The sequence below is a fragment of the Mycteria americana genome, chromosome 2 (genome assembly GCF_035582795.1).
Source record: "Mycteria americana isolate JAX WOST 10 ecotype Jacksonville Zoo and Gardens chromosome 2, USCA_MyAme_1.0, whole genome shotgun sequence".
Taxonomy (NCBI): domain Eukaryota; kingdom Metazoa; phylum Chordata; class Aves; order Ciconiiformes; family Ciconiidae; genus Mycteria; species Mycteria americana.
Window position 1 is genome coordinate 152,291,389 of NC_134366.1, and position 26,289 is coordinate 152,317,677.

At 44.5% G+C, this 26,289-nt stretch overlaps 1 protein-coding gene across 2 annotated transcripts in view; it reads right to left on the minus strand.

Annotated features, from left to right (window-relative positions):
* Window positions 1-2,566: 2,566 nt before the first annotated feature.
* NCALD (neurocalcin delta) overlaps window positions 2,567-26,289 on the minus strand; it is a 128,042-nt gene continuing 104,319 nt past the window's right edge. For both annotated transcript variants that reach the window (XM_075495065.1, XM_075495064.1), the window contains exons 2-4: window positions 11,649-12,045; window positions 4,650-4,755; window positions 2,567-4,354 (exon numbers count right to left, since the gene is read on the minus strand). In XM_075495065.1, the coding sequence (XP_075351180.1) occupies window positions 4,257-4,354; window positions 4,650-4,755; window positions 11,649-12,026 (582 nt within the window). In that variant the 5' untranslated portion in view covers window positions 12,027-12,045 and the 3' untranslated portion in view covers window positions 2,567-4,256. The remainder of the gene's footprint in view (window positions 4,355-4,649; window positions 4,756-11,648; window positions 12,046-26,289) is intronic.

A 26,289-nucleotide genomic window follows, 5' to 3' on the forward strand; every position in this document is an offset into this window, starting at 1 on the left:
GCTGTCGTGTTGCATCTTCACCAGTGTTGCTAAAAAAAAAAAAAAGAGAGCGTTTTAAAAGAAGGGAGACAGCTGAGCTCAGGGCATTCGTTCTGAGGCAGGAGATTCCCTCCCCACTGCCACGTGCCCCCAGAGAGCTGCCAGTTGTCACCGTGTTCCCCGATTCACATGTACTGAGAGATGTACGGCCACGGCCGCGTTCTCATCTCAGCTTAGTCTGCGGATTAGGGCTCAACATCAAGTTACCACAGTTCACCAAGTTTCCATGAGTCAGCTGAGCCGAGGTTTCTGCCCATGTGTGCGCTTCCAGCCCACAGCAAATGCAAGGTAATGCGACTTAGCCTGGTCTGCAGTGAAAGAAAATTAAGCTAAGCCGCGCTACTGCCTGTTTGCCATTAGTGAAGAGAGCACACACTGAAAAGTCCTGGGGCTCAGCCCCCAGGGACAGTTATTAAACCGTGGGGACTTGGTCATGTGTGACCACTTCTTGTGCTGGTGTGCAATACTTCTGCACAGAGACCTCGTCCAGCTACAGGAGTTACACACTTCTGGCTTACTGTTTTAAGCAGCAGCGTCTAGAAAATGTGGAGGTCATGCTTTATAACAGAACCACAAAGCACAAAATGCCCCAACAAAATCCTACAAGCTCCTAAGAACAGCAAGAGGAACAGCAAGAGCACAGCTTCATGTACCTCAGGAACATCCACTGCTGTGAACTCACAGGGCTTCAAATAATGTTGAAACATAGATCTTTCTTCAGTCTCCCTCAAACTGTAAGTCCTCACAAAAACACATGCATGCTGGTTTTACAAGGGTTGTGTTCCCTTTTCGCTTCCCAAAGCACCCTAAAACAAAGACAGGCTGCTGCAGGTCACACAAGCCGTAGTCCTCACTTCACATCTTCTGGCCCAGAGTTTGGCAAGCTAACTGGGAATGCCGGATCAATGGGACTGGCATTTTCCACGGATTCAGTCTACATGCGGGATGCACTCATTAATTCATTTGGACAACACATGAGTGAAGATTACTTCTTTCACGTGCAACTAATACTGGAGAACGCATCTACAACATTGAGAGGTGATGTGAAATAGTACGTGCTGTCTGCCATCCTTCCTGTCTGGAACTATTGCTAATTGATCGCTTGAAAGTGTCTGACTTGCTGTGCTATTTGATACAGGATAGGTCATTTTGTCTTCAAAAGGTTGATGAAGGCAGTTATGATTGCACATGCGAATGGCAGCAAAGCAGAAAATTCCAACCCGAGGCGCAGCACACCACTGCTGTCCTGCTGATCTGAGCTCTGTGGATGCTCCTATCGCAACTCCAGCTATGGATCACTTTTAAAGTACATGCAGAGGCAGAGAAAGAGAGGGATGGTTAATAATTTAAAACAATACCAATCATCATTGGTAGAAGAATAACCTTAGTTCACTCTGTAAATGTTTATACAATAGTCTTATCTCCAGCTACGTCCTCTGCAGCTGCAGGCCAGTTCTTATTCTTCCAGATTTTGTGAACTGTGGGAAGAATTACATCTCCGCTGGCCTGGGGTCATATTGCAGGTTGTGTTTTCGAACACGTGTTGTACAGTATTAACACGTGAAGCAAGCCTGGCCTCAAAGCCCCACAACTACTGAGCAAAAACAAACCGAGAGATTAGGTTCTGGGCCAAAAACATCTTATAAAACTAAAAAGAGAGTTTCAGCCCCATGCAACTGCTTTCGCAACATTAAGGAGAAGGTGGAACTGTAGAAGGTATCCAAGTTCACCTTCAGTAAGTGCCAGCTTCTGTGGGTCCGGGCTGCTTTGGGTCTGGGTGCCTGCACTGAGGCGGTAGGTTGCAAGTTCAGCAGGGTTCCTCTAGCGTCACCCGGTCCTGCCCGCGCAGAGGTGGTGGTGGAGCACCCCGGGAGCGGCTGGGGCAGCGGGAAGGGTCGTTCCCGTCTGACAGGGCTGATTAGTGGATCAGTGCATGAGTTGATTTGTTGATCGGTGCATGTCCACTGACCTTCCTGCAGCAGTCCCCAGCAGTCTGGCCAGGCTTGTCCTGCTGAAAAACAACCCTCAAAGCACTCAAGATGGAACATGGCTTTCAGTATAGGTGAGGTGGTGGATACGGGAGAGAGGGCCAGAACCTCTCCAGGTAAAGCAGAAAATTATCTCGAAGAAGGTAGGCACAGGCTCTCCTTTGAAGGGTGAGACTTGTGCACAGGATGTCTAATGAAGATTAGGGAGAAAGAGATAGGGAGCATTTCCATCAACTGGAAGAATTGGTGCAAAATTTGCCAGTGATGCTTATGACAGCTAAAAGCACTAGGTATTGAAATCTGTTTGTGTCTGTGGCTGGGCCTCTTTTGCTTTCTCATTTTCCCACGCACATCTGTGCTCGGTATTTTGATTAATATAATGGGAATATATCATCAACTGGATTTCTGTGATCATTTGAGACAAAGGTGTGTGCCTGAAGACATTTACTGAGTGTAATTAGCCACTCATAATAATTTTAGTACAACTGATTAGCAATGTTATTTTCAATTTATTTTTATTTTATTTTAATATGCTCTGCACTTCACACCTGGCAAAGCAAATGGAAAAATTAAGTCTAGGATTTTTTCTCTCCGTTATTGTACATGCTAGCTAGTGTTCAACAAAAAATTATTCATACTCAGATACTTGTTCACGACTTCTAATTAGTACTTAGCTAATCATCATCTGCAAAGCAGACTTATTTTACTCAGTTTATTTTAAATTAAGGCTACTGGGGATTAGCATCTACAAGGTCACTTGACAAAACGCCAACCTTGCCTGTCAGGCAAAGGTGACTCTAACGAGCTCACGAATTCCCAGCGCTGTGCACTGCCTGCACGGGTACCTCGCCAACAGGATCACAGGGCAGACTTTAGCTAATGACAGATTAATGCCAATTTAGTCAGCGTAATGCCTCCTGTTGCTAAAGCTTTTCTGTTGCAGCACCGCTTGTAAAGTCCCTAAGAAATCCCACGTATGTGTACTAGCTTTGCATACAGCAACTTTGACCAAAGGATAAAGTTTTGCAGCAGCAAATTTCAGAACTCCTGCATCTAGGCGAAAAGATAAACATTCAACATTTCTCTCAAGAGCTGATCTTTTTTTTGTTTTAATTTTTATATATATAAATATACCATAAAGCGTACCATTTCCTCGTTTCAGTACAGGTTTTTCGAACTTTACTAAAATAAATGAAATATAAATGCTACAATTTTATGTTTAAAACAGGTTTTGATGACAGCCTTCCCCTAAGGGCAGGCCCAGAAACTCCGTTAGCTACGTGGAGAGAGACAAAAACACCCCCAAAACTTCATACTACGCAAGAGCATTCAGAACAGCGGATGTGCCTCAGCTGGAGCTGCGTGTCTGTGAGTTCCTCACGTGAATGCCCACTCTCCTTAGTAGAAACTGCTGTATTACTAACCTGAAAATTTCACATTCAACATGTATCTCCCTTAAATTCATTGTCAAGACCCAGTTTTCCATACCTGTGTCTGCCTTCGCTGATCCCACACGGCAAGAGTTATCGTCAGTTGTGGATTTGGGGATCAGGATTGCAAATTGCTGAATTTTCAGATAAAGCCATGTGAAATCAACCACTGTAAACCTAGGAAAAACTGTCCATCTTTGTTTTTTCCCTTCTCCTTCACAACCTGGAAAATGTTCACAGCATTGAAACAATGAGGCGTAGGAGCAGGGGTGCGGACGACACACCCCGCACCCGTTTTGCACTTTCGTACTTCTTCCTGATCCTGTCTTCGACCTTAACTGGTGCCTCCTGGACAGGAGAGGAGGCTCCAGGTGAATCCTACCCCACCCATCACAACCCCTTTGCTTCAACCTCTACTACACTTTCAGGTCCTGCGGGTGACTACTCAGCTACTGAAGCAGCAATCTAAAAATCTGTCAGGTGTCTTGCTGCCAAGGGTTTTGTTGTTGGTTTCCTCCTTCTCAAAGCGTACTTGCCAAAACAGACACGTTAAAACAAAAAAACAAAACAAAATCTTTAAAACAATGGTAACACCACAATATCTGTTTAAAACAGTACTGCCCGTGCTCTGGACAAATGGTTAAGAGCAATTCAGCATTCTTATAATTAATCCACAACAAAAGAAGCTATAAGATGCCACAAAAGAAGGCATAATTGGCCATACAGAGGCAACACTACCATGAATGTTGTTTGGCAAGGAAAAAAAAAAGCAGATACATAATTCATCCAAAGAATGGGTTCAGAACTGCCCGGCGCTGCTGGGATCACACTGCAGGAGACGGACTATGGATGGATCGCTCTTGGCGCCTCGGATGAACTCTTCCAGAGAGAGCTTTCCTAGAAAAGAAACATGTTTGCTTAGTGCACATGGTGGGTTGCAGCACACCTGCCAAACCTCTGGACAAGCACGGCGGAAGGAAGATGGGGGAGCCCACAGAAAATCCCTGGGAAAGCAACCCTGCAAGGCAAAGCCCTGCCTGCCTGCACCCCGCTGGCTGTGGATGGTGGTGGCTTTGCCTGGGCGGCCAAAGGAGAGGTGGTGGGTTTGAGGGGTCGCCCCGTGTGGGCAGGACACCCCAGCCAGCCAGCACGGGCGCAGAGGCGGCTGCCCTGGCGTCTGGAGGGTGCCTACCATCACGGTTGGTGTCCATCTGGCGGAAGATCTTCTCTGTCCTCTTCTCTGGTGTCGACTCGTCTTCCGGCATCTTCATTACAGAAGAAACCATCTTATAGATTGCCTGTGTGATATGACAGGAGCAAAGAGCGGGTAAGAAACACATTGTCTTAATGCAGGGGTATGATTATCTCCTGGTGACAGATATAGGCAGAAAATATCCCGGGAACATTGGCTGGGACCTGCTCTCTGGATGCGGAAGGGAGTCGGGTGGCACCAGTACGTGCAGCTGTCCTCTTCAGTGGGACGCTCATTTATGAAATACTGTGGTTCCTTATTTAGTCACAGTCGAACACAATCTAGGTTTGGACCGAGGTTACATTTTTCCTTATTGAAACAGTCTTCAGATTAATTTATCACTTGCACAGCATGTTAGGCACTGGCAGCTCCCAGTGCCTGGGGGAACGGTACGACCGCGGAGGTCTGGTCCCGCGCTGTGGTGCGTCTCTGTGCTTCGGCCACCCAGGCTCCGTCCTCACCACCCCCGTCCCCTCACCCTGCCTTTGCTTCCTCCCCATCTCCTTTCTCTCCCCTCTTGGTCAGCATCCTGCCCGTGGGGCGGGCAGTGACTCACTCCCTGCGTTTCTGTGTCTCACAGATAATGAAGATTTGACCAGCAAGGAGGTGGCCTTTTCCTTGGGGATTGGTGTGCGTACACAGCTAAAAAACCCCATTCACAATTCGTTCCACAGAGAGCAGATGCTCTGGTCCCACACGGCACTGGTGCCACCCGTAGCTATTCTCTGCACAGATGAATCCATGTGTCACGTATGGCATTAGCCGCCCCTAAAAGAGAGGTAATGTTAATTTTAAAACAAGGATGAGTAGTCATCTCTGAACTGGTTATCCAAACGTTGCCTGCAAATGTGGGCACGCAGCACCAGTAAGCAAGTGCTTTGTGTGGCAGATACCTCCACGGTGCCACGCCGCTGGGAGCCGCAGCAGCGATGGCTGCAGGGCGGTGGCTGCGGGGAGCCCCCCAGCCGCCGCAGAGGCAGCCCAGCCCGGCCCAGGGCAGCGTTGCCCTGCTCTGACCGGCTCCTTCTGCTTCCCGCTGCAGCTCGCTGGCCTCTGGCTGACACTGGGCGGCCACTTTGCCCGCCAGCCCTGCTCTGTAGATGCGGATCGCTTTCTTCCACGGATTCACATTCTTGTTTCCTCCCCAACACGGTGTCTGCAGCAGTCAGTTGATAACTCAGTGCAGACGTGATTGCTTTAGCTATTTGTTCTCCGCTTCCTCCTGCTCTGGGAGGGGGGTCATTGGCACAAGCCCAAGATCGCTCACTGGATCTCCCCTCTCCCCTTTTCCCATTCATGAAGGCACTCTGCCTAGCACGCTCCCGTCATCTGGCCCAGGGTCCCCAAGGGACGGCTCCAGGAACGTGACAGCACAGATTCACCAGCTGGAGGATGCTGCTAAGCAGCACGGACATTTTACACTCAGACTAGGGAGCACCAGCTTCCTCAGACATCTTGCTGACTTCTCTGTCAGCAGCTCACCTTTCACATCTCCTGGGCTTTAAATAACTGAAAGAGTTACAGCCTGAGAAAGGCATTTGTCTGTTTAATTAATTATCCATCGCTTATGCTCTGTGCAGTCAAACATCTGCTCCCTCAGTTATGTCACCCACACCGTGGCCGCAGATTTCCTGGTCTGCCCTCCGGTAAGTCTGTAACGCTGGCTATGGACCCGAGCAGGGGAACGGAGGAGAGCATTTCAGCATGAGCGGCTGCTGGCTGAATGGAAAAGTGGTGGGCACCCTTTTAATCATCATCATCGTCATCATGATTTGCACTGCAGGAATGCCCAAACGCTCCCAAGAGAATCTGGGTGCCAGAGTATGGGCAGAGCCTCAGTACAGGCAGGGATGCTGTCCACACAACCGTGATCATCTGATAACCAGGAGAACAGAAGAAGGGATAAACATGCAAGCACATGAACATAGGGATGAGGGAGCTGGCAGAAAGAGGGAATAGGGGAAGAAAAAAAAGGAGAGGGTGGACAGTAAGAATTTACACCTTCCTCATCCTCATCAGCATGCAAGACTCGCAGGGGTCGGAGCAGAGATGAGGCTTACAAATCTGCCAGTGTTTAAGCATCTTAAGCTGTCTGGCTTTTGTCTGGGGTAGGAAGAGAGGTGGAGGGGTCATTCCCTCGCTCTGGGTGAGAGCATGGCAAAGCAGAGAATCTATATTGAAAGTGTGGGAGGAATGCCCCGGATCGGGAGTGCAGGCGTGTTTACTCTGATCAAAGTAACCATAGTAAGAATATGCAGAGTTTTAGGACAAAAAAAAGCGCACTTCAAGATGACTTCATCCTACAGGGTCCTTTTCACAGCAGCGTGTGAAGGGAATAACTGATGAGATATTCTAGGAAAGCCAGATGGGAATAACATAGTAAACGTTCCTTTCATGCTGAAAATGGTTACTCTGGACAAATTCTTATGTCCTTACTCAGAAGTTCAGTGGGAAGTTTTCCCAAAGTAAAAGCCAGCTAAAGCTGATTAAGGATCTTGAGACTTGTCCCATATTAATTCAGCGCAGCTACACAGAGCTCTTTATTGCGTGTTTGAAAGAGCAGGCTTTCAAAGGAAGCTGGTTTCATGCGATAATTACGTGGAGCTGGGCTGTACTAACCCTGGGCTGTAACCTGGGACCGAAAGGCTGCAGGGGCTCCACGCCACGTGGAGTACGACTCCTTGGCCTCACAACACTTGGGCTGAAAGCCATCGGTGGCACTCAGCAGGAGGAGGCTTGGGGGTGGTTATCTATCAGCAGCCACCTGAGTCAGGGCAGCCTCCACAGGCGGACCTGCTGTCGGGAGGGCTCCTTACGGCTCCCTCATGCCCCTGAATGCCACCAAGAAATTGTGCCTCCAGAGCCCTGCGTGCATCACTGGAGCAAGCACAGGCTCCAGCTTCATCTGAACTGGCTGGTTCCCTGCAGAGCTCCCCCTTCGATCTTCCACCGTCATGTGGGCGAGCGACGATGGGTGATTTAGGGCAAATCTCACCCCTTGGCCCATTCGCACAGGTTTTGCTCCCAGCTGCTGGCTGCCACTGCCACACTCGGGCCAGAAACCTTGAAGGGGGCTGCACTTTCCTGCTATGCTTGGCAAAGTGTCGAAGAGCTCCTTATGGTGATGGCAGCAATGACAGCACAAATTTTGAGGCAATCCTTTTTACTCTGTTGAAATCAATTTTGACAACTAAAAATCTCATGAGGTGAATAATCAGCCTGAAAAAATTGCTTTCCTCTCAGTCCCATGGGGATTTTTGACGCTGTCTTTACTGAGAGCTATATCAGCTTCTGCTTCTTCCCATATCAGCTTCTGTTTCTTCCTGGCTTACAAGGGAGCTAGCCCAGCACGTGAAACACAAGTGCTCTGTTTGTATTAAACTGGAGGTGTTATTCTCATCTCTCGGCTCAGTATTCTTAAGATGCCTTATGACTCCACATGGTTAAAAAATGTACCCTTAGAACAAGGTTTCCATCTCTTATTTGAACTCTTATTTTAAGAGACTCGCCAAATATGTCCCATGTCAGCAAGGGGAACAAGCACCCATCTTCTAGCTGGTTCGCAGCTATTTTTGAGTGGACTGTGCTATTTAGATTATAGGTAAACATATGGGAGACATGAAAAGCATTTCTAGAGCAGGAGAATCTGAGAGGACCTGTGGTGAGATCTGTCAAGGGGGCAGGCTATGAAGTACGTTCTCACAGTACTTTGGAGATGTGCTATGCTGGTAGGTATAGCAGTATCCTGTGGACCTTCTTTCATTAGGCTCTGCAATTGTCAGCCCACCACTGAAGTCCTTCAAGCTCTGTGATCCTCCAAACTGTGCAGGCAGCTCCACGTGGATGGCTTATGTGTGTCTCTAAGCAGGGCTTTTTGGAGACTTGTCTGGGGGGAGGTCATGGGCAGGCGTGGCGAGTCTGTGAGAGGCTATGCATACGTGGGTAACAGCGCTATGGTAAACAGTGCTTAAAGGAATGCAGGTGCTTTGCCCTCTAGCCCATCGCTTAGCAGAGAAAACGGGCTTCAAAAAGCTGTTATGGACCCTTCACGTTCATCTCCTTGGCAGCTGGCCACTTGCTAGGGCTCCGGTGGGACATGAGCCATCTTAACCAGTAGCTCTTGCTGTTTCAGTGCTGCTGCTACCGCTGTTACCACAGGCACCTTCTTGCAGTGTTGAGCAAGAGTGCGATGCCTGCATTGCCTGCAGCGGTGTTAGACTAGGCCAGAGCATGAGAAAGGAAATGCAAGTAACCATCAGCATAACAGTGAGAATCACTGCGGAGAGAGGACTTTCAAAGCACAAAGAAAAACAGGCTGAAAAAGAAGAAAAGCATGCCTTGCCCATATGTTGTTTAAGATATAGTAATCCCACAGTAATAGGGGCAGTATTTTTCTGTGAAACTCAGACTTTTAGACTGATGGTGTTTCTTTTAGCGTTCATTTTGATGTATTGTCTCATGCAAAAATCCCGATGAAAACATAATAGATCTTGCTATATCAATATGCAAATATATGCTAGATAAGGGCCTTGTAATAGGTTCCTCTGAGACATATATCAGAGATATAACAGAGTTCTGTTTTTCACTGTCAGAAAGATTGTGACGGCTATGGGCCCCAAGGAAGACATTTGATACAGAATCCTGTCTTTCCATATTAAAAAATAATCATCTTTTGTAAATGAAAGTGATAGTTGTTAGCTGGTTTTTTGTAAGTCTAATCACTCTACATCAAAGGAACCTCTCAATAAAGCAAGAAAATGTGCCCATCTACTTCAGTTTCACATATCAGCCAAACACGCTTCCAGAGACTACGCAACAAATCCTGCCCCACCGGGAGCAGCTACGGGTGACCAGTGCAATACAGGGAGATCGCTACCACCATAAAAAACTGGAATAAGATCTAGGGTGGGACCTACAAGCACATTGCCTCATGGGAAGCTCCATCACAGAACGGCAGCTTTCCTGACTGTAAAACCACTGATGGTCCATGGTGCAGAAACGACTGTTGCTCAGGCTTATTAGGCTGTTTACTTCCATAATCGATTTTTGTGTGGTCCCTCAAAATGTGGGGTGAGAGTTAATGAGAGAAAGCATCGCTCAGTTGAGTTTCAGGTGTGATCTGAAAGGAGGAGAGAGCCAAACCTCCCAAGAAGTGCAGTGGGAGGGCTGGAGCGCCAGGCTGAGGGCTGTACGCAGTCAAAGTGTTGCTCTGGGCTGGATGTAGGAATTCACCAAATGTCGCCCTGCACTGATCCCTAAGCTGCAGTTTCATTTGCGGTAGCGTCAAAGGACAATGCTGCGATTTGGTACCAAGACGACTGTGAAGAGGAGGCAGAGCCTTTCAGCCTCTAATCATGCTGGTGAGCAGATCTGGGGCAACTGGAAAAAGCTGCCAGTTTTGCTGGTCCTCGCTTGGCCTGCTACAGAGAATCCAGCCACGGATGTTTTCATTAAATTTGACATGAACACATTTGTGGCATTGTAAATCTTCTGGTCCGGGGGGCTTGCGCTGCCGTCCAGCGCTGGGGCCTTGCCGGGCTACCTGAGAGCAGCAAGGGGTCCTGCGGTCCCCGGGACGTCTCCTCCTCCCGAGGAGCAGGCGCTTGCTCGGGTCTGGCTCCTTGTACTTTGCACTTTGTTAGCTCTTTTGGGATTCTCTTTGTTTTCTCATGAGGAGAAATACAGCTAGGAAAACAATAATTGATAGCCTGTTTACCCTACCCGGGGGAGAGGAAGATTTGTAAGGAACAGAGTATCTTCTAATGCAAATATTCCACGGGGTTTGTCGTGGCACGGAGACAGGGAGGTCTCTGTGTCTGAATGCAATCCTGCTCTTTAACTCAGAGACAGGAACACAAAACAGAATAAGTGAAAGACGACACAGCAACCCTACATTTGCAGCTGAGCTGTATCTGGTCTTGCTGAAGCAGTGCAAGTGCGGGTGTTAGTTACTCTTCGGAGGACGTGAAAAGAGCCCTGGTAGAAGGACAAGGGCACCATGCGTTCGGCTGACTCCATACACGCAGTTTGCCATCACAGCCTGTAATCTGTGTGCATTCCTTTCCCTTGATTTCCAGCACAAATATAAATCTGAACAATACAGTACATAGTTAGCATTTCAAAATTTCCAGGGAAAGAAAGGATCTTGATAATAGGCTTTTTTTTTTTTTTTTCCTTTTAAACAGTGCTGCATTATACAGGCTCAAGCTGTGTAAATATACCGTCATATCAAAAATGTTTTAAAGCTTTCCACAGAGTGATGTGCCTCAAGGCTAAAAACATGTTAGAGGAAGCCAAAGTGAGGTGGGACTCCTACTAACACCACAAGAAAATGCATCCAAAGAAGCTGTGTATGGAATCATTGTCTATCCAGATAAGGTTTATCCATACTGGCAACTTAATATGAAGACAGGTAGGATGATACTAAGTATGCCAACCTTGCTGGATTTAGGCAGACAGACATCTTTTAAAATATGTGAGCTGGTTCTCCATAACAACATGATTTCAAAGTAGATTTGTTTCTTTTTGTGGAGGGAGCCTGCCTTCCTTAAAAGCATGCTACCTGGTTGATCTAAGTTACCTACTTGGTCCAACTGTAATTAATTGTAATTAATTGACAGTGATTTCCCAGAGGACAGAATCAGATTTATCAGAAGGCTGGTTGCTGTGCTCCTGCCCAACAGAACTCCCAAAGGAGAACTTCCCACGCAGAGTGTTGCTGAGGAAAAACTTGCAATGGATATCAAATGCTGTCGTTTGAATTGTGACACGATCTTTGCCAAATCAAATAACATTTTATATTCAAGCAGTTATACAGAGAAACAAGAACATAAACCCCCAAATGCTGCCAGAGTTTTTAATTCAGCGTCTCATTGCAACATTGCTTCATAATTTGCTTGGAAGGAGGGAGGCCACGGCGTGCCTCTGAGCAGCACGTACCTGCACAATTTCCAGCATCTCTGACTTACTGATGTAGCCGTTCCCGTCGAGGTCGTACATGCTGAATGCCCACTTCAGTTTTTGCTCCAGTTTACCTCTCGATGTTACGCTCAAGGCTATGATGAATTCTCTGAAATCTATTGTTCCATCTCCGTTGGCGTCAAAAGTGCGGAATACGTGTTCCGCAAACTTAGAAGCGTCCCCATAAGGGAAAAAGTTCCCATATATTTTTTTAAACTCCTCCATAGATAAATGTCCGCTTGGACAGTCTCTCAAGAAGCCTTTGTACCACTCCTGGATCTCGTGTTCTGTAAAGTCTGTACTTTCTAGCAAATCTTGCATGACTTCAGGGCGTAGTTTGCTGTTTTGCTTTCCCATAGTGGTGTCAAAATATTAACTGCAGAGGAAAACCAAACACATATGAATTATTATTATTATTATTATTATTATTATTATTATTATTATTATTATAAAACACAACTATTAGCTTGGAGGCTGTAGAAGAACAGTGTGCTGCATTCTGAGTTTTCTGATGATAGTTCACTCCTGCGAATCAATTGAAACTTTGGGCAGTGTGCACTACTACACATATACTCTGAAAAAATTAACAAGCCTAATCTACATGTTGATTACATTGCCTTTTCACAGTCTGGAGAACTGTAATTACATTGAATTCATTGCCATCCTACTTTGCCTTTGAAATCACGAGGTAAGCAATGGATGTTGCAAGGTGTAGTTGACCGGTAGCTGTGTGTTGCAGCACACCCTCCATCCCGGTCACCCAACTGTCTCAAGGACCTGACCTGAAGGAGATGATACATCTTTTTGTACCTCTGGTGGAAACCAGGTTGCTACAAAGGGCTGCGTTCACTTGGTTTTGCTCCAAAATGGGATCAAGGTGCATCTGCACTGTACGCTGAAACCAGGAGCTCCAAAGCCCTTCTAGATATAACTTTATAGCCAGAATCAAACAGAGCAACCCAGAAGTTGCCTCTCTTGTTTAGCATGGACCAATTCCCATTTTAGTTCAAAATCTGAAAAGATTTTATCAATGGTGGATTCCCCCACCCCAAACTATTACTGTGTTTTTCAATTCTCCTTGTAGCCAGAAATTGGATGTATTACTAATTATAGTAATCTGGGTGGTCACAGCTCTTTGGAAAAAACCTCTTTAAAAAAAAAGGAGGAGAAAAAAAAGTACCCAGACAACAAAATTGGAAATCTGTTTCCCTTAAATTAACCATTAAGAAATATTATTGGATATAGCTTCTGTTAAATTACCTTACTTATATTTTATTTAAGGCAAGTTGCTACATATCACATTGTGCAGCAGATTTACTAATGACTGACGCCCTTTGGGTTTTACGTCTTGGAGCCCGAGTGTGTTGGCTCCAAAAGGCAACATCATCAGTTTTACTGGAAGCTTAGCATTATACCTGAATTGTGGGAAGCTATTCTCTATCGACAGAAACTTGACTGAGAATTGGTCATGCGAATGACAGTCACAACTAAAATCTGATGTATGGATAACTTAAGTAGAATTGTAAAATAATTTACACAAGACTCCCACGCTGTTGTCAGAATGGAGTCTCTGGGCCATAGAGATGGATTTATGAAAGATGTCTGGAGTGGCTAATGAGCATTCAATAAAATGTCCTTTCTAGACCAAGGTAATACGTTTTAAAAATGAAGAATAATACAGTATTGTTACATGTCAGAAGCAGCTAGTGAGAAATGTACCACCATTTGAAGCTAATTGACTGTCTCTTCTATTTGGCATTGGGAAGAAGAAATTGAGGCTCCCCCAGGTTGATGCTAATTGTTTCCTGTGGTAAGAAGCTCCCCTTCTCCCCGAGGTGAATTTGAACTCCCCAAGGCAGCTAGAGGACTGACTCCTTAATCTCCTGTGTTCTTGGACCAAAATGACCAAAAAGCTTTATTTCTCAAGGGTAGAATGGTGGGATCCATCCTAGATCTATCTGTGTCTCCACAGGACCCACTGATGGCTGTCTGGTACCTAGGTGTCTAGTCTAAGCTCGTTGCCTACACAGCCGATGGAGAATAGGCTCCCCTGTTCACAGAGAGGAGGCTGAAAGGGGTGAGCAGTCCTGCCCGATGCGAGCCTCTCCATCTCCTGACCATTTCAGGGGCCTGGGTGACTACCTTGATCCAAAGGATGTCTTTTCCCCCAAAGTGTCTCCAAAACACTTGGAAAGTGGAAGATGCCACCTCTATTGCCTTTCCTCCTTCCATCTTGATCAAAACATACTGTACAGTTTTTAAGTAATCCAAGCTCTTAATACCCTGAAAATAGCAAAAAAGTCCCTGCTTTATAGGTCCGGTCCAACAGCTGCCGAGGCAGCTGAAGGTTGCTTTGCCTTCAGTGGGTGTTGGACGGGGTCCATGATAAACAACCTGGGAATTAGCTGAGTGAACGCATTACATTAGGGCAGCCAGATGGGCTTATGTCAGGCAAAACAACACGAACAGGGTCTGTCAGCAGGATGGGGAAGCAACTGGACAAGTGAAGTGGCCAGGCTTAGTTTAGAGCGGCACCCGTTTAATAAAAACCAAACCAGGAAAATCCCCCGAGTAGGTAGCAGCTACCGACACCCAGGGTCAGCAGCTATTCCGCAGCCCCAGGGGCTGCACGCTTTTCAGACCATTAGCGTAGAAAGGGAAGATCTCTGACTAATGTGCAAGCCAGCTGTGACAGGAGGGAGCTGGCATTAGCGATATAATCCCTTGCTGCTTTTTAATATCTCAAACATTTGAAAACACAAAACTCCGCTTGCGCACTTCAAGTCCGGAGTCTTTTGAAAAATAAAATAGTGAGGTAACACGCAGGCAGTGGCCTTCGAGAGGTAGCCGATAAGAACGCGTTTCAGTCCAAAAAATGATGCCTTTATAGCTGCACATGGCTGCAGGTGCAACATATTTTTACCAAATAATAAAAAATACAGAATAGCAGAACGCACTGCATTGCACTGGTAGGGGCAAAACATGACAATCAGAAAAATCTGTGTTCTCCAGGCACAGAGGGAGAGCTAACCATATGTGACTTGGAGTAAGGGGTTGAAATTCACAGCTGCTGTGATGCCAGGCAACGCAGTCAAAACCGGTAGGATTATTTCTGAGTCCACTTGTGATGAATTTGTATCATGTTCTTTGCCCTCCAGATCGTTCCTTATTAATAGGTGGTGTTCTAGGAACCGTAACGATGGGATTTATTGTGCCTATTCTATCAACAACAGAGCAAAATGCTTTTGCAGTCCAAGTACAGAAAATCCTTGAAGACACTTGAAGATCCTTATAATCACTTCATACACTGCTGCCTGCCTCTTCAGGATAGATTAGATTATGGGCAGAGTACGGGGAGCTAAGAGAATGCCAGCTAACAATGACAGCAATAGATGCACAGAATGAAATAAAATTGGATCTAATTTTAGGCATTTTTTCACACTTTAAGACCTCTGTAGATCTTTAAAATTTCTAATAAATGATTAAATGCTAAAAATACTGCAAGTACATAGTGAATGGCAATCGCGGTGGCAAAGTAAAATATTGACAATACTGCAAAATGGATGTTGTAGGTATACAAAAAAAGACAAATTAAGTGTTTAATGATTATGTTTAATTACATTTCTACAATTTCTTCCTCTGATGCAATGGTGTAGACATATATGAATGACTTCCTAGATGGGAAAACGTGACATACAAAAATATTAAGGTCTTAATTCTGAAGACAATATTGTTTGGTCGAAGAATGTGATGTGTTTATGGCTTGAAGGGTTGATACCATTTTGGCCAACAACTACAGAAGATCAGAAAGGAAAGCATCACTGCTGTCTGGTTGCTATGGAAAGAATCTCTGTTCACTGATTATTGTAGGAAATGTCATAGGCGCTGCTCCATAAAGTAAACACTTAGAGCTTGCTCTAATCAGGTCTCGGTGCGGAGTTTTTAAGACGAGACTGAAGACAGAGCTTTTTGACAGACAACAGCCTGTGACAAGTCAGCATCTAAGAGAATAAATAAGTGAAGTAGTGACTGACACCATGCCAGCTGACTTTCCCTGCAGTGCAGTATATTGTGTGCAGACAGGACATCGATGCTGTCGTTATGAAGTACCTATACAGAAGTACCTATACAGAAGTACCTATACAGAAGGCTGTATAGCCTTCTCCTCAAACAGGGAGAACTGACTGGACAAGAAAGGCAATGACCATTTACTCTATCACGTCTCTTGTCAGCAGGTTGCTGCTGCTCACGTACAGTTGTTACCTCGATCTGGAACCTCAGGGTAAGGCAAACATACTGCCTGCTGAAGCAGCAGCCTTGCAGGAGCTGGGAAGCTGCGGCAGCCAGGAGCATGCAGCCAACCCATTGCTGTGTGAATGCAATGGACGCATCTAAACACTTTTCCTTAAAAGAAATGAAATTTATTTTTTCCGTCGGGGTTTTGCTATAATAAGCAAGTGCTAGCAACACATTTCGAACAATGCTCTTGTTCTTCAAACTTGACAACCATCATATAAAGACAACCCTTTTTTTTTTTTTTTTTTGGTTGAGCTCAGTCCTCCAAAGACAGCAAGACATCTTAATTTTGATTTAGGTTTAAACCTGGAGGAAAGACCACTGCTGAGAAAAAGTAAAATGAGAAAGGGGCACTTGTCCAGGGGGAAGTGTTGCTCTAAAAATGGAGAATTTAGAATATTGGGTACTTCATAGCTAACAGGGTACAAAGCACCTGAAAGGTGTAAAGAATCAGTTTGGAGGCAAGTCCTGCCTGATATATTTCCAGTGGGGACAGCAAGACAAATCACATCATAGGCTTGGCTACAGAGACCAACTGTGTAAAAATGAAGGCAGAAAACTTTTCAGAAAGAAGCAATGAAAGCTCCATTTTGTGATTTCAGAGCTATTCCACAATTTAAAATTAGAAAGCAGTAGATAACAAAACATGAGCTTTAGGGAGCAACCTTTCAGTGGCAGAGAGATAACACTGGACAATGCAGGAAGCCTTTTACACAGGCGGTTTATGCAGTCCTAAAGCCACAGGATGCACACACAGGTAATTCTGGGGCATGGATAGAGAAAGTTTTGGTAACACACCACTGAAGTGAGCAGGACACTTCTCCAGCATAGCTGAGAGACAGCTGGATGATGGATATACCAGTACCAGCTTATTTGACTAGTAACACAACTCTGTAATATTTCAGAAAACAGGGATGAACCACCTCATTACTGTTTGTCTTCAGAAACTGCGGTTTCTTGGTTTCTTACACAGACGGTCTGACCTGTTTCCAAGAAATAATCCACTTACGGGGGCAATGCTGTCTTTAACATTTCTAACACATAATTTGAGAATTTCCCTGAGAATAGCGATCATGGGATTTAAATCTCTGCTGAGCAGCTGAAGAAGTTCCTGACGACTGCTGGAATGAGCCAAAGGCTGAGCAGGACCACAGCATCACTCTGAACCAGCGCTGCTACCTGACAGTTGTGAGAAAGCAGCACTCCGGGATGAGTCAGTCCCCTGTGGCAATGCCTAATGGCTTGCCTGCGGTACCAGTGCTTTCTGCAGCCCCTGTGGTTCTCCACTCACTGTCACCGCTGTTGTTTTTCCTCCAGAGTACCTGCTGATCATTACAAAAACCTGGACACGTGACAAGTGGACTCATATACACCATCCATCTCTTAAGCTGTCTACGCATCTGGATGTGGCAGGGATCTTACCTTCTTTCATGTCCTACCCACCAACAGTCATCAGCTGTCACTACATACCAGCCTCCATGGTCCAGCGTCTAGGGCTCCCGCAAGCTAAATTCTCCTGCCATCACTTGCTGCCCCTCCTTCCAGTTATATTTCTGCCTGTCACTGTACAAGTCCACTCCGTCACAAGCTCAAAGAAGGGGTGCTGCTCTGTTCTGGTTGACCAAAGCTTGCAGCATGGCATCCCTGTACCCTGCGATGAGGGGGGGGATGTCAGGAGGAGACTACAGTGCATCTTGGAGCATGGGACTTGGCTGGGGATGTGTCCCCAGGGCTTCCAGGCCACAATTTTGCCCTGTTCTCAACACTCTTCACAGTAAGAGCTACTCTCTTCCTTCTCCGCCAGCTGCTATCATTGCTTGGTAGAGCTTCAGATACCAAAAGTCAGTTCACCAATTACAGCACGTGGCAGTCTCTGCAAATCCTGCTGTAATTTGTGATCCAAAGTACATGTTTCCAGGTGCATCTCTGGTTCCTCTTTGTCTGTGCCCTTGCAGCATGGGGGAAGGTATGTGCATTTACAAAAGTCAAGGCCTTGGTGAACACTTTCTGGTATAAAAGCCAAGTTTCCTTCATAAGGTCAGTTATTCCTTCAGGCTGTAATACTGCTAACTGCTGTACAAGCTATGTAATGAAATGGTTCAAAGCAGCAGCTATGTCAAATGACACATTTTCTTCCCATCTGTGTATACTGTGGCTGGAACACCAGCGTTGCCATGGCCCGATCACGAGCGCAAACCCAACAGTAAACGTGGGCAACGCACTGTTTGCCATTGCGCAGCTCTCCAGTGGGACGCAGGTGAGCAAGGCAGGGACGTGTGCTGGGTGAGCTCTGCCGTGCCCCAGCACAGGGAAACTCTGCAATGGTTCCCTGAGCTCCCGGCAAGCAGGTCGGGCAGAGCACTCGTCCTTCGCACTGCTCTCATTTTGCCTCCTGATGGGCACAACCTCAGAGCCACCCCCAGCCCTGCTCTCCACCTTCCCGTTGGAAATGTCAGTGCCAGTGCAGGATCCCACTCGTGGGACATAGTGCTTTTTGTTAGAGCCGCAGCAGCGCTGGGACGAATAACTTTCTCGGGTTTTAGCCTCTTGCCACGAAGCGCAAGCACTACCTGGTCAGAAGATTTTTCTTCTTCGTTCTACAGAAAACTACCCTGCAGGCTCTTGGAAGCAGCCACTTTGTTTCCTTCTGGCCATTTCTAGTTTGTTTTCACACGTTCATTTGAGTAACCAGTGTGACAACGCTTGCCAAGAAAGGTTTTTGTTTAATTTTTTTAAAAACAGGATCTTGGAACATATTTTTGAAAGAAAACCAAACTTATTAAAAATCACAGAGGGACTTAGCAAAAAAACAAATACATGCAGAGTAAAATTCTGAGCCTTGCCATTCTCAATTTATGTGCTTATATTGGCAAACAGCAAAAAAATGGATAAAATTCATAAGCAAGATTCATTTAAAAAATCTGACACTCTCTTATGAATATTCACAAGGAACAGCAGTAAACAGATTTGCAGTGCAGTGTAACAAGTACCCAAGTCCTGAAACATATACTACAGAGTAAAACTTCTGGCTAAAACTATAGCAGACATTGAAGAACAGGAAGGAAAAATAATGCAGAAATGAAGAGGAAAAAAAACCAGAGGAAAAGGTGTGGATGGGATCATCATTCAGTATTTATGCTTTATTTGTCAATAGAAGGAACAGGGGACACATGTGCCATCCAGTTACCCATTGGTACTTCATAACGTATTCATCACAATAAATTTCACTCATTTTGTATTAGGCTTTTAGTCTGATTCCAGGATCCTGACGTTTTCACTGCTACAAGCTACCGTTTTGTTTTGTGTCACCGTCCTGCTCCTCCAGTCCCCTTGCTGGGGATCCTTCCCCTACAAAAGGTGCCCCTAATTGCTCCTTTGACAGTATGTGTTCCATGCTTTCCTGCTACAGCCCCCAGGAGAAACTCAAGACAAGAAATAAAAGTAAAACCTTTCTAGCTCTGTGCTTTACTTGAGGTGGGCAGCCCAAGCAGGAGCAGCTGCACAGAGTTCATGTGTTTCAAACCTGGAGATGCTTATGGATATCGAACATCAAAAGCCCAGGCTCTTATCCCTTCAGATTTACCCTGGCAGAGAAATACTACAGCTGCTCCACGTTGTCTCCTGTTTCTCCTTATCGTAATTCGTTTGTGCATTTTAGCAATGAGGGCTGGCAGGGGGGTGGAGGAGGAAGAAGCAGCAGAAAGGCAGTGCCCCTGTCAATAAATGCTAGTACATCACTACCAAGGTCTTCAGCATCAGTGGGTTAACTAGATAACAGCCTAGTGCTTATCACATTACTCTCAGCAAGGCCCACAGTCTTGGCTGGGATTGTTTTGGGACCGGTAAGTGGTGTTTTGGCCTCGAGCAGCGAAAGGGATGATGCTCTTGCATCCCTTCACCTCTGCATCAGCTTCAGCATCATCACTGGGGCTTCCAGAGGAGGTCTCTGTTTCCAAAGTGTTTTCTGTAAGGCTGGGTTTGTGGTACGGGAAAAATGACTAGCCATGAGTATTTCTAATACTGGGAGCTGGGGGAAAAGAGCACATTACGCGGATGTGCACAGCAGGGCATATTGTGCAGTGACTCCTCTCGCGTTCATAGTCGGTCACTCTTTCCATCTTAAAGCCTTGCATTTAGGACCCAGAGCTTGTCTGTGAAACTGCTCCTAACTGAAATGTGGTGTACATCTATCCATCGAAGAGGAGTGTCTGTATTTGCTTATGTAAAGGACTCTGTTCGTTCCACCTCCACCCACCAGATTTTGATTGCCTGGGGGCATTACCAGGTCTGTTCTTAAGGTACTGGGCAAGAGCTGCTTGCTGCTGCGTTGAGAGCACGGCCGTTACACAGGGGAGGTGGAGGTCACTCACCTTAGCACAAAATCTCTGCCACTTCAGACAGAGTGCACGTAAGCATCTGCAGGTAGGTTTTCTGCTCAATTAAGGTATAGCCTCTGCCTCCACGTAGGGGTAGACAGGCAGTGAAGATGGCTGGAAGAGGGACTACTGGAGCTACACATAAAGCAATCAATGTTCCCAACTCCTACGGTGACCCTCCGAGGTGTAAGCGGGTGTAAATGGGGGCCCTGTTCTCCCCTGTGCACACAGAGGGGAGTCTGGACCTCCAGCCTTGCTCAGCGCCCTGGGCTTTGTCCGGGGTGCTTTGGGAGGTGACGCAGAGGACCACCACCCTACGAGCAGTGTGAAAAATAATACTGTTGGTCAGTCATTCCCCAGGGCTGACCAGCAAAGGCTTCACCCACCCAGAACAGCTTGAAAATAACATTTTCCCTGCTTCGTGAGAAATAAGGAAATAAAAAAGAAAACAGAAACCAGACAAGAGGGGGAAAACTCACACAGATTTAGTTAAGCCCTTGTCCCAGACTCCCAAAGAGTCTCACTATTTCATTTCATTTCTTCCTCATTCTTTAAGAGCTTACAACAATAAAAATCATGCCAATATTCACGTGCTTTCTTGGTTCATAATCATTAATTTGTGAAGAGTTGAGGAGCAACAGTTTACCATAGGCTTTGTAAGAAAAAAACAGTGATTTGTTCATTAATCCTGGGTAGAACCACCTAAGGTCTTTAAAATAACTAACTCTTTGTCTTGGCAGACTTCAGATAACTCTCTTGGGAATTACATATATATTTATATATTTGATTTCTTCAAACTCTATGGAAATAGTATTTTTGTAAAAGTATGTTTGCCTTTGCCTAATTTTGTATGATAAAGGGCAAGAGAGACTTTGCTAACACAGTACATTAGGACATCCACCCTCGGGAGGCTGCTTTTCCAGATTTTACTGCACTCGACTGTTTCACTAAGCACAGGACATTTGCAGTATTTATAAACACGGGTGTTAAGCTAACAGCAGGGGAGCTGGCAAAACCTCTCAGCCCGTTCTGGCTGGAGGTGACTTTATCTAGCCGCGTCCTTTCAAAAGGCGACCATATATCAAGATCCGAATGACGGACATTTTCTGCAGTTATTGTGTCTCCTATTATGAGAGCAACTCGGGAGCCTCAAGTTTCTTTGTTTAACAATCCCTTTCTGTACCACATTTCCTAAAATGCTCAAGGTCACATTTTTCAAGTGCTCAGCACCCACAATTAAACTCGGGCTTCTCAAAAGAAACACATCTTCCATTTGGGCACCTGTGTAATAGGCAGCTTCTCAAAAAGCATCTGTACCCAGTAAACTGAGATCTCCCAGAAAATCACACCACTTATTTTGGTACCTAATGAGGACCTGAGTGCTTTAGAAAAGCCAGCCTTCCTACGTGTCTGTGTCACTGCAATTTGTCTTTATCCTGATACTCACATCTCCAGCTACATCAAACGCGGTTCGTTCTCCTCTCTCCTGAAGTGCTTCTCTCCTTTGTGTAAGGCACTCTCACCGGTAGTAACATAATCTTCCCCAATGCACCAAGCGCACCAGTCATCAAACTCATCTAGTAGCAACTTCATCGGGTTTCTAATCTGTCCTACATCTCGTTTGGTCCTTTTATGTAACCATATATGCAATACCTTGGTGGAAGGTGTAGTGGAAACTAAAGCAGAAAGCTTCTGTTGCACCAAGTAACATGAGAAGCTGATGTGAATTCATGATCTCGATTTTTTTATTTTTGTAAATAAATAGCATGTGACTCCCAAAGAGTGACATTTGTGCTTACTCTACCCTTAAAAAAACTGTTAACAGATGGTCTCCTATCCCACAGCGGAGACTTGGTGTTGACAGATGAAATGAAAGCATGATATTGGAAAAAATGGAGCCATTAACTGGCAAACTAGGTATTTTTAAAGATGTTCTTATGATGGGGAAAGGAATGATGGTGGAGGTTCCTACCTGGAGAGTCACTGTGAGTTTTTGTTCCATATTGAAGAAATTTAGTGGAACTTTCTCCAGGAAAGTAGGCAACGGGAGAGTGGGAGTGCGAGGTTCTGGCAGCCAGGACCAGAATCTTGCTAAGGAGATGGAAACAAGATGCACTAAGATAATGTCAGAGTTTACAAGTTCATAAATATGAAGGTTCACGCCAGGGATGACGTGTCCAGCACCTAGCACTGTCAAGTGTGCCCGAACACAAGGGACCTAATGTAAGAAGTGATATGAATGACTAAAGGGATTTTGGGGGAGTTGTAGGAATTTTTTAAAGCTTTTTGCAAAGAAGTTTCTAAACTGCAGATGAAGTGTTAATTTTCTCTTTGTGCATGTCTTATTTCTCAGAATTTTTACATCCTTGAACTTGCAAGATGAGTCTGTGAATTACTGGCCCTGGAAGAACAGCACTGGGTGAATGTTTTTTCAGTAGAACCCATTTCCGTCAGATAATGCAGCTTAGCTAAAATCAAAATGTTTTGTGGAAATGTGTCACATGCAGGCAAACAAATTCTGGGAAAATGTCAGAATTGATCATTTCGACTTTATCTTTTCCTTTTAATAAAGCAACAAGTTTCAGTGTGACTTTATCTTCTTATTAATTTTGTTTTGGCGTTTATATTAGATGTTAATTTTAGCATTACAGGGGTTTTGACATTATTGAGAAAACAACTGATTGCCAATGAAGTGAAATAACTCAGTGTTTCCAGATCATTTTTAACTTCCATCCCACCAGGAAATTTTGATGTTTTGTTCCAATTTGCAGTGAAAATAAATATAAATGTCAAAATTTCCTTTGGAATGGGAATTTCAAATTCTAACCAGCTCTAATCAACAACAAAGCCATCTGCTTTGTATTAATGACTTAGGGCAGTATGTAGCGCTGCAGAACAGGGTGATATTCTACTGTTCAGCGTTGTTCATGAAAGTCAATGACATATGGCAAGTTTCTTGCTCCTAGTTGTCTAGGATAGCCACTTTTATTTTATTCTTCATGCTGTCTTGCCAAAATCACGGAATTCATCATTCAAACCTAAGATTTTCCTGCGAATGTATGAGAAAACATCCTCCCAGTGACATATGGCACAGCCTACAGCCCCTACATCTGAAGGGAACTTGTAATTCCCAAATTACAGTGCAGAAAACTACTTCCATTTTACAAAGGTTTTAAATTGATAATTAAAAAGAAAAAAATTGTTCTGTGATAAATGGCTATTTTTGAACATTAATAGGAAGATAAATCTATTTGTTTTCAAAAGATACCTTCATCCAGATGAGTCATAATTTGAATTCTATTTCAGACGTCATATTGACATGAAGGACTTTAGCACCAACAAAATAAAATAACATTTTAATTCTGGTTTAAGACAATGTCTTTGTTATTTTTCCTAAAAGCTCTTCTCTGTCTTCACAGATATATTCTTCATGCTACAGATAAGGTACAGGAAAACCACATAATTGCCCGCAGGCTGGTCCAGCAATCCAGTCTGCTTGCTAAGCTTGGCCATGGACCCCAGTTCAGACACTTTGCTGTGTCCCCTGAAAAGTTTCCTGTGGACAAGAATGCAGTTACCTTTGGTGATGACGGTATCTCCTCTTTTTCCTAACAATTTGATGGTTACTCAAGCCACCTCAGGGTACCTGCTTCTCCCCAGTCTATGTGGGCAGCTGACCTGGGAGGACTGGATCTCAGGGTGTACAACCGGCGTTTAATGTGGAGATACTACTCTGTTCCCTCTGAGCACCATTTGTGTACTAACCTGATGGGAAACTTAGCTTGGATATGATCTATAAGGTTACTGGAAGAAGATTTTGATTTGTATTCATTTTGAAAGTCAGAATGACATCCAGTCCTGACAGCCCGCCGTGAAAAACACAGACCCGTGTCTTACCCAACTGCTATTTCATGCATAACACAGTGTGCTGCCTGATTTTAGAAATTACTCAACAGGAATGAATTTGGGAGTCTGAACAACATGGTAAAGGTCGGTAAGCAAACTCCCTTAAGAGGCATAGAAAAACATTTTACAAATGAAGTGCAAAAATAATTTGCTGTGCTTCTCTGTCCGTCTCTCACACACACATATAAACAAATGCTTGTAGAATCTTTATGTTCTTACTATTACTTGTTATCAATAAGCAAAACCCTAGCAGTTCTCAATATGAAGTGTAGGTAGGAGCCAGTCACATAAACAATACTGTTTTACAAAGGAACCTTTGTAATGGCATCTATCATATGGTCATAATACAGACCGTAGTAAAAAAATAAATTGTTTGCAAGAAGTCAACAAAAATTATTTGTATGTTCATAGCATTACAGAAACTGCAGTGAGGAATACTGTATACAAACTAGGACTGAATCTAGACTGAAAAATCTGAATTACTGGTTTGAAAACTTTCCTGCCATCACTGAAAATTGTCTGTAAATTCGACTAAGATGAACTCCTCCACAAATGAATGGGTTAACAGCATTTCTGCCTTCACTATTAACATCCTCCGAGAAAGTAAACAAAGTTCATCAGATAACTGTTTTCAGACAAACAATTTTTTTCTCATGTGAACAACAAACAATTTGTATTATTGTTGTAGAAAAGTAGAAGTGGCAGAACCAGAAAACTTCTTTCCAAAGTTTTAATTTAGGAAAACCAGATTTCATCTGACATGGAATTAAATGCCACTTTTCACCACTTCCTAGTGACTGTAAATAAGCAGAAATGCTGATCCTATTACATTTTTAGGCCAGTTTACATTTCCCTCTTTGCTGTTCTCAAGATGTCAGCTTCTCTGAGATTTCTTGTATGTGACTTTTAGCACCCGTCCTCATTTTTCACTTCCTAGGACTTTTATTTATTGTGTTATTGTATAAAACTTTGTTCTTTCTTTGATGTTTTATTTCTCTTTTTCCCTTATCTCTTAGTTTTCACTACTATTTCTTAGCTCCCTAGAACAAATACCATCTTTCTTACTTTTTCTATTATCTTTGAAAAAGTCCATGTCATATAATTTCTCTTAATTTTTTCTCTATTTCCTCTGTATTTCTGTTCCTACTATTAGCGTTTCCAAGCATTGCTGTTTCCCACACCATACACTGTGTCGAAACAGTATCCTAACATTGAAATATATTATGATCGAAGCAGCAGAGTTTGGAAACCTTGGAAACAGACCATCTATGGCTTAATCTCTGTGTCTCTTTCTCTAATTAAATCACCCAAAAGAAATAGGTAGGGAAGACTTATTCTGTACCTAATTCCTAGCAAATTATTACCATTTCAACCACCATACTTTCGCCTTGCTGCTTTTGTCTTAATGGTAGAATACCAGTGCTGCTGTTACTAAGAGCAGTTTCTGAACTCTGAACAGCATCATCACCAACGTTTGATCAGAATTTCAGATTTTGATGACCTGATTCCTTTTCCTGGGAAACAGTACTTTTCAGACATGGAAAGGAGTGGAAACGTATGAGAGTGTGTGAGATGCTGACTGTAATCAGAATTTTTTGTCTGTGGCTAATGGAAGATTCACCAGTTACATGATGGCCAACATTTCAGATCCGTTCAGCAACGTATGCTTTTATGTAATCATAATCTCACCGATAGAGATCTCTATCTCTGGCATTATTTGTTCCAGTTTCTTGTCTTGCTCTGCATGCCCCATATGCCCCGTTCTTTCTACAGTAACCTTAACCTCTGCATTCTCAGTATCCTGCCTTATGAAAATAAAGGCCTTGTACTTGAAATGTCTCCCTCTCACTGCTTGCTACCTATAGCTTTTAGGATGTCCTTAAAATATCTTCAGCTGTCAATTCTCTCTTCCACATCATCTTCACCAATAAGTCCAGTCCCAACCCACTCCCTGGACACTCCACGCTTCCTCTCACTTCATGCATCAAATATTTCCTAATTCTTTCCTCTGCCACCAATGTTATGAAAACCAGTGAAGCTCC